Source organism: Marmota marmota, unplaced genomic scaffold (genome assembly GCF_001458135.2).
Source record: "Marmota marmota marmota unplaced genomic scaffold, marMar, whole genome shotgun sequence".
In the NCBI taxonomy this organism is placed as follows: domain Eukaryota; kingdom Metazoa; phylum Chordata; class Mammalia; order Rodentia; family Sciuridae; genus Marmota; species Marmota marmota.
The window spans coordinates 33,186,726-33,195,695 of record NW_025999990.1 but is presented as its reverse complement, the minus strand read 5'-3'; the positions used below and the strand labels follow the sequence as shown (position 1 = coordinate 33,195,695).

The following is an 8,970-nucleotide window of genomic DNA, read 5'->3' as shown; positions in this document are numbered from 1 at the left end:
TCTCTCTCTCTCTCTCTCTCTCTCTCTCTCTATATATATATATATATATATATATATATAGAGAGAGAGAGAGAGAGAGAGAGAGGGCATATTATAGGCAGTTAAATATTTTAAAAATAATTATATATATATATATGTGTGTGTGTGTGTGTGTGTGTGTGTATTATTTAGAGACAGGGTCTTGCTGAGTTGCTTAGGACCTCACTAAATTGCTCTCCTTAGAGAATATAGCTTTGAACTCTTGATCCTCCTGCCTCAGCCTCCTGAGCTGCTGGGATTACAGGAGTATGCCACCCTACCCAGCTATAGTACAGAATATTTTGAAATGATTTAAATATTTGACAAGAAATTACTATACCTTTTGTAGCTATTAATGCAGTCATTAAGATAACGATAAAGATTTAGTGGTATATTATTTAGTAAACAATAGTTCATATAATATTATATAGACTGTAATTTTCATTTTTTTATAAAAATACATGTGTGCTCTGTATGTACCATAAGCAAAAAGTATGGTAAGGGTGATTATTTCTCAGTGATAGGATTTTAAATTGCCTTCTTTTTGTTTTTAATGCCTTTTCCAATGTTTTCACAGTAAACGTGCATTACTTACGTGGTATTGTAAATGGTTCATCTCTGAGGGCCTGTTATGATTTATGGATTTTGAGGCCTTACCAATGACAATCATATACTTGTATTTAATTCAGCTTGGACAGAGGTGTTGCAGGTCATCCTCCTTGACAGGGTATACAAAAGTTATGTAGGAAGGAACTTCCTTTATTTGGAACTTCATCTTTCTTTCTCTTCTTATGCTCACAGTAACATTGCAAAGTTGATTTTATTTCTTCACTAAACTGATGCTAACAGCAAAGCTCTTAAGAGTAATTAAATTAACAAAGGTTATAGGTCAGAAGTTAGGTGAAGACGCATGAGAACTTGTTATGTCTGGTCCTGGGGTCCTAGCATTTCCTATTCTCCACTACTACTTCCAGGCAGGCCACCATTCTTCACTTAAGCAGTGCCTAACTCCATTTGTGTCAGACCCTCCTTTCAGGTCACCCTCAAAGTTTTTTTTCCCTCTATATTTTGTTGTTTTAATGTGTCTGCCTTCTTTGAGCTTCAGATCTCTCTAACCCATGAGCACTATTTTTATCTCCTAATAGTTCTTAACTCCATTTTGGTCATGGACTTGGTTGCAAACCTCTCGAAAGCTCTCCTTAGAGAATATAGTTTGCAGGTATAGATAGAGGAAAAGATACATTTACTTTGCATTGCTATTTTATGGACCTTCCCTTCTCAAGGTCCTTGGATTAAAAACTCTGCTGGGGCCTTTAAATATAAATGGTAGTTCCTTAGATAAAGCAAGTAACATTGACTGTTCATTTTTTTGTGGAAGAGGCGGGTAGTGGGGATTGAATTCAGGGGCACTTGGTCACTGAGCCACATCCTCAGCCCTATTTTATATTTTATTTAGAGACAGGGTCTCGCTGAGTTGCTTAGCGCCTTGCTTTTGCTGAGGTTGGCTTTGAACTCAAAATCCTCCTGCCTCAGCCTTTCGAGCAGCTGGGATTACAATCATGCGCCACAGCGCCTGGCTTGACTGTTGCTTTTTTTTTTTTGAGAGAGAGAGAGAGAGAATTTTTTAATATTTATTTTTAGTTTTCGGTGGACACAACATCTTTATTTTATTTTTATGTGGTGCTGAGGATCAAACCCAGTGCTCCGTGCATGCCAGGCGAGTGCGTTACCGCTTGAGCTACATCCCCAGCCCCAAATTTATTTTTTATTCTACTTTGTTATATATGACAGCAGAATGCATTGCAATTCATATTACATGTATAGAGTACCATTTTTCATATCTCTGGTTGTATATAAAGTATATTCACACTGATTTGTGTCTTCATACATGTACTTTGGATAGTAATGATCATCACATTCCACCATTATTAATTACTCCATGCCCCCTCCCTCTGCCCAATCTAGAGTTCGTCTATTTCTCCCAGGCTCCCTCTCCCTATTCCACTACGAATCAGCCTCCTTATATCAAAGAAAACATCTGGCATTTGGTGTTTGGGGATTGGCTAACTTCACTTAGCATTATCTTCTCTAACTCCATCCATTTACCTGCAAATGCCATGATTTTATTCTCTTTTACTGCTGAGTAATATTCTACTATGTATATATACCACAGTTTCTTTATCCATTCATCTATTGAAGGGCATCTAGGTTGGTTCCACAGTTTAGCTATTGTGAATTGTGCTGCTGTAAACATGGATGTTGCTGTGTCCCTGTAGTATGCTGTTTTTAAGTCCTTTGAGTATAGACTGAGGAGAGGGACAGCTGGTTGACTCTGTTGATTTTGATCTATGTTGTATATCCTCCGAGATAAAGAAACACCCTTCCTATTGTTTAGTAATGCACTGCTAATGGACTCCAGAAAAATATAAGGCAAAGTAAGGATTCTGAAGAATAATCAAATACTTGAATAGAGTACTTAATTGGTACTGTATACTAAATTTTATAAAAACAAAATGTTGGAAATTCTTGAAGGAACTAACTCATGATAGTCCATAGAGTACATAGCCTATTTCCATGGTGAATTATTCAAAGGTGATTATTTTAATATGTGTATTTTTCTTTTTACTTGTTTATTTGTTTTCTTTCTACATTTTTTATGGGTGCATTAGAGTTGTACCTAGTGATAGGATCTGTTGTTACATCTTTGTACATGCACACGATTTAATAATCTAATTTGGCCAGTGTCACTCCCCAGCACTCCCCCTCCCCCTTCCTCTCATACCCTGGTCCCTTTCTTCTAAACCTCTCCCTTGGTTTTCCTTCAGGTGTGAATGCTAAAGCGGTTATCCTCCAGGCATTTGATCGCTATCGCCTGAAAACATGCCTTGACTTCAAGCCTTGGTCTGGGGAAGATAACTATATAGCATTTTTCAAGGGCACCGGGTAAGTGGAGGGTTACTAGGGGTTTTGAAGAGACTGTTGTACCTAGGGAATCACCTCACAGTAACTGCCCAAGGCCCTGACCATTAGGGTAGGGCCATGGCTTCTTTTTCTGTTGGTTGCAGAGCAAGACAGCTAGGTCTAGTTTCCCTGGCATAAAAATAATGTTTTCACACATTCAACCAGACTTTCAATGTTAAAATGAATGTGACTGAATGTCATCTATTCCACAACCTTGTGGATTTCCACCCATTTGTAATTGAATACTCTTTATTCTCTCTTAAATAAAAACACTTTTGTGTGCCTGTGTGTATTTAACTTAATTTTAACCTAAAAATTATTCTTACCTAAGAACGTGGGAGCATCTTTGCTTGGAGCTCAGCATTCTGAGTGGTTGCTGTGCCTGGGAAAGCCCTTGTAAATGGGCACAGGAATACCTAGGATGATCTCATAGACTGAAACTTCCAGGAATATCAGGACCAAGCTGCCTGGGGAATCACTTGCTCCTATGTTAATACGTAGCATTAGGGCAAGTTCTCTAAAGATCTCTGGCCTGCAAGGTTTTTCATGCCTCACCAGGATTGTGAGAGAAATGCACAGTGTCTCAATCTAGGGAAGGGCCAGGGGGTGGGCATTCTCCTCGAGACCTCAGTGTGCATCTCTGTAACACTTCCCCCTCTCCTGTAAACTCTCCTAAGCTGCTGGTCCTCAATAGGAAACAGGCGTGAGGGGAAGCAGCAACTTTCCATTGGGAACAATTGTGACAGGATAGGAACCGTGCAGCATGAGCTCTTGCACGCGCTGGGATTCTGGCATGAGCAGTCTCGTTCTGATCGGGATGACTATATCCAGATAATGTGGAACAGAATTAAACCAGGTACATTTCTTCTCTCTCTCTCTCTCTCTTTACATTTTTAGACTAAAAATGTTAATGCCAATGGTTAATAATTGAAAAACTGACATCTTGCTGCCTTACTTGATTTATCCTCTAACTCAGTGTAATCTGAAGTACCTTAAAAGTCATTGGGTGCTACCATACAGGAATCACAGAACTGTGATTTAGAGCTGTATATAACATAGAAACTAGTGTTTCTCAAGACATGTTCTATGGGATACAGTCCCACATATTCTTACACGTGTCCAATGGGAAGGAGTCTGAAGTCAAACTAGTTCAGGTGAAAAGAAATTAAAAGTGCAGTTAGTTATATGATTGCCTGGCTGCAAACTAAGAGATTTCTAGAGCAAGCGAAGTGTTTTAATCTATGGCCTCACTCTTTAGTATTCTCACAGTTTTATTTTGGATAGGAACTTCTGCCCATATTTGATAAGACATCTATATATCTTTGGAAATCAGGCACACCTCATTATATCCACAAAATCACCTGATTTCAAGTTCTGATCAATTGCCCTTGACTGTGATGCTGAGTTGCGTGGTATCTTCTTTAAATACATTCATTTTAGTTAAAAAAAATATTTACTTTCAGTACTAGGGGTTGAATCCAGCAGGCTGTACCACTGTACTACAGCCTCAGCCATTTTTATTTTATTTTTTTATTTTTGAGATAGGGTCTCCCTAAGTTGCCTAGGCTGGTCTTGAATTAGTTATCCTCCTGCCTCAGCCTCCTGAATAGCTGGTATTACAAGCATCTGCCACTGTGTCTGGCCAAAAATGAATATTTTTTTCCTTTCCTTATTTTTTTATCAGTGCATTAGAGTTGTACATAATGATGGGATATGTTGATAGCATATTCATACATGTGTGCAATATGATAATATAACTTGACAAATGTCACTCCCCAGCACCTCCCAAATGAATATTTTTAATTGATAAATTGTAACTGAATACACCTATGAGCTACAAAATGTCATTTTGATATGTGTACTCAATGAGGAACGATTAAAACAGACTAATTAGCATGTCTATCATCTCATTTGGTGTTTTTATAAGACATTTTAAAACTACTCTTAGCAATTTAGAAATATAAAATAAGTTATTATTAACTGTTGTCACCATGATTTATACGTATCTACAAATATTCCAGCAATCCTGGAAAACGTCTCTGACCATGTCAATCCTTTTTCTAATGATTCTTGTCTGTATTATTCCCAGGTCCCATTTGAACCACCCTTCCCAAAGTCCTCTTAATTTTATCTCCATTTGCTGTGGAGATGAAACTTAAACTTCCGCCCTGGCTGGCCCATAATCCTGACTGTTTCGTTACCACTTTTTAGAGCCTTGGATCAGGCCCGCATATTCCAACTTGGGACATGGAATCTTAGATATATTTAGTGTGATTGCTGGAATCACAATTCCAAGTGTGAATATTATATTCTAAGATAGGAAGATGTTAAACACTCAAGGTACAATAGATCCTTTGCATAAAAGTTTGCTATATTTTATTCTCCTTCTCTAAGTGAACAGTGTGTAAAGAAGATACATTGGTTTTATGAACATCAAGTAATCAAAGATTTTTTTATGTACCACTTAGGTCGAGAGCACAATTTTAATATTCATAATGACAAAGAATCAGATTTCCTGAATGTTCCCTACGATTACTTTTCTGTAATGCACTACAGTAAAATTGCATTCAAAAGTGGACAAGACCCTACAATTATAACAAAGATGGCAGACTTTGAGGATCTGATTGGCCAACGCATGGATTTCAGTGACTATGATCTCCAAAAGTTGAATCGACTGTATAACTGCTGTATGTGACAAGTTCTTTGAAATGTGCTGTATTTCCCTCTGCTATGTGGAAGAAAATGATGGTCTGTGCCATTGGGGGTTTCTGAGAATATTTATGTTTGACTTTCAGAAAAACAAAGTAGCACCCAGATCCCAGTTTCTCACTCAGTTGTAGCATTTTTCTTCTCTCAAGGTCTGTCTTTGAGTTCTTTTTTTTTTTTTTAATTTGTAATTGGATACAATACCTTTATTTTGCTTATTTATTTTTATGTGGTGCTGAGGATCAAACTCAGGGCCTTGCCTGTGCTAGGCAAGCACTCTACCGCTGAGCCACAACCCCAGCTCTGCCTTTGAGTTCTTAAAAACAGCTTGAGTCCTTTTAGGAATACACCTCAGGCAGGGTTTTGAAGCTGTTCCTAATTCAGACATGGACCCAATTTGATATTCAAACCTCTTTTCAGCTAAAATGGGGTACACACATTTGTAATATAAATAGGATCAAATAATCTGGGTTGTGGCTTAATGACTTGAATAACAAGGGGAGTGTAGACTCAGTTTCTACAAATAGATAATTAGAAGAAAATAAAAGGCAATACAGGGCTGGGGTTATAGCTGAGCAGTAGATCACTTGCCTCACATGCGTGAAGCACTGGGTTCGATCCTCAACGCCACATAAAAGTAAATAAAATAAATAAATAAATATTGTGTCCATCTTAAAAAGAAATCTTTTTTATTTATTTTTTAGTTGTAGATGGACACAGTACCTTTATTTTTATGTGGTTCTGAGGATTGAACCCAGTGCCTCACACATGCGAGGCAAATGCTCTCCTACTGAGCCACAACCCCAGCCCCTTAAAAAGAAATCTTAAAAAAAAAAAAAAAAGACAGTGCAGCCTATGTATGCTGATCCACAGAGGAGGGGTCTCCAGCTCAGATCAGCTAGGTGTTCCCCTCAATGATGACCTTCTAAACCTTCCTCAGACTTCTGTGATAAGCTCAGTTTTTTTTTATTACTTAGATTATGATGCTTTGTTAATAATTTTTTTTTGCAGCCTCTTCCTTGAGTTTTATGGACTCATGCAATTTTGAACTGGAAAACATATGTGGAATGATACAAAGTTCAGAAGATAAGACTGACTGGAAGCGAGTTTCAAATGTTTCTGGGGGTCCAAAGACTGATTATTCCAACATGGGAAAGTGTAAAGGTAACAGGACTGAGGGACTTCTAGATATTATGTTCAGTGGCCCCCCCGTTTTCCTTTTACTATGAAACACTGGGATCTTATCTTTCATTTCTGTCAGAATTATTAATGATAATCCATTTGGTTGCTACAAAGGAATGAGCTTTGTGCATTATAAGGACATGGGTGATATCTTTGCTTTTATACTCTGAGAACATTTTTCTTTCTAGTTTCTGGGCTGCCTCTCTCTCCTGCCCACATAGTAGGCTCACTTCTCCTAAAGCACTTACAGCTGCACCTTGAGTTAGCCTGGGGACACACAGATACTGTGGCTTTCTACCTACCTGGATTTCAAGCCCTACTTTAAAAAAATTTTTTTATTTGTTCTTTTTAGTTATACATCACAGTAGAATGTATTTTGAAAGATCATACATACATTGAGTATAACTTCCCATTTTTGTGGTTGCACATGATGGTCATGTATTCATATATGAACATAGGAAAGTTATGTCTGATTCATTCTACTGTCTTTCCCATTCCCATCCTTCCACACTTCCCCTCACTCCCCCCGCCCCACAAGCCAGTGAACCTTCCCTTCTCCCTGCTCCCACCTACTGTGACTCAACATCCACTAATCAGAGAAAACATTTGGCTTTTGTTTGTTTGGGATTGGCTTATTTCATTTAGCATGATCGTTTCCAGTTCCATCTGTTTACCAGCAAATGTCATAATTTCATTCCTCTTTAAGGCTGAGTAATAGTCCATTGTGTATATATATCACATTTTCTTTATCCATTCTTCTGTTGAAGGTCACCTAGGTTGGTTCCATAGCTTAGCTATTGTGAATTGAGCTGCTGTAAACATTGATGTGGCTGTATCGCTGTAGTATGCTGATTTTAAGTCCTTGGGGTATATGCCAAGGAGTGGGATAACTGGGTCAAATGGTGGTTCCATTCCAAGTTTTCTGAGGAATCAAGCTTCTACATTGGGCTGAATTTCTATTCCCCTTTTGCACATTCCCAGAGGGGGAACAACTCTCCATGCTGTCTTACTGATGGTAACTACTCCCACTTATAGCTTGGCCAGGGATGGGAATGTTTGAAAGATGCTCCTTGCAGAATATCTGTCTTTTGATCCTGCTTCTTAGGTATAACCTGAAGGCTTATATTGGATTTTTTTTTTAAATTAGTATTTTATACGTAAGCTTGCTTTATCTTTACAGCTCATAGCAAATGAAGATAAGTGAAGATCAGTGCCCACAAGCAAACTGCTACTATTGTAATTAATATTTTTATAAGTAATAGATTGGGGTTGTGTTCTGTCAGTCAGTACTAGAGATATAGCTTAGGCTCCTGAAGTTTCTCCCTGGGGATTTACCTCCTGGTACTAATTGGGCCTAACCTAACTAACATCACTATTAACAAACACACATTCCTCTAGCCAGCATCTGTTTTTTTTCTCAATTCTTTTGTCCTCATACTAGGTTCTGGTTTCTTCATGCATTTTAACAGTAGCTCTGTAAGTGAGGGGGACACAGCAGTGATGGAAACTAGGATGCTGTACCCTAAAAGAGAATTTCAGTGCTTGGAATTTTATTTGCATAACAGTGGAAGTACAAATGACTACCTGAACATATACGTCAGGAATTATGCTGCAGATGATGTAAGTGGTCATCGGATCCTTGTGAAACAAATAAAAGGTAAATATTAATATTTTTATTTTTGGGGTTCAGAGTTCTTTGTTTATTTAATGCAGCAACTTAATATAGCAGAGGTTACTGACTCACTACTTAATCTTTTTTTTTTGGTACCAGGGATTGAACCCAGGAGCACTTAATTTCTCTGACTCACTACTTTGTGAATACAACTTGATCTTTGTTTCTTTTTTTTTTTTTTCTCTCTAAATATACTTTATTTTTTTTTTATTTTTTTATTTTTTATTTTATTTTTTATTTTTTATTTTTTTTATTGTGGGTTGTTCAAAACATTACAAATTTCTTGACATATCATATTCCACACTTTGATTCAAGTGGGTTATGAACTCCCACCTTCACCCCATACACAGATTGCAGAATCACATCAGTTACACATCCATTGATTTACAAATTGCCATCCTAGTGTCTGTTGTGCTCCGCTGCCTTTCCCA

General features: G+C 37.7%; 1 protein-coding gene across 1 annotated transcript in view; it reads left to right on the top strand.

Annotated features, from left to right (window-relative positions):
• Positions 1-8,970, top strand: part of Mep1b (meprin A subunit beta) — a 28,406-nt gene that overhangs the window by 9,756 nt on the left and 9,680 nt on the right. Inside the window, exons 6-10 of the mRNA XM_048806589.1 lie at positions 2,844-2,961; positions 3,657-3,835; positions 5,448-5,666; positions 6,697-6,849; positions 8,309-8,524. Of these exons, the coding sequence (XP_048662546.1) occupies positions 2,844-2,961; positions 3,657-3,835; positions 5,448-5,666; positions 6,697-6,849; positions 8,309-8,524 (885 nt within the window). The remainder of the gene's footprint in view (positions 1-2,843; positions 2,962-3,656; positions 3,836-5,447; positions 5,667-6,696; positions 6,850-8,308; positions 8,525-8,970) is intronic.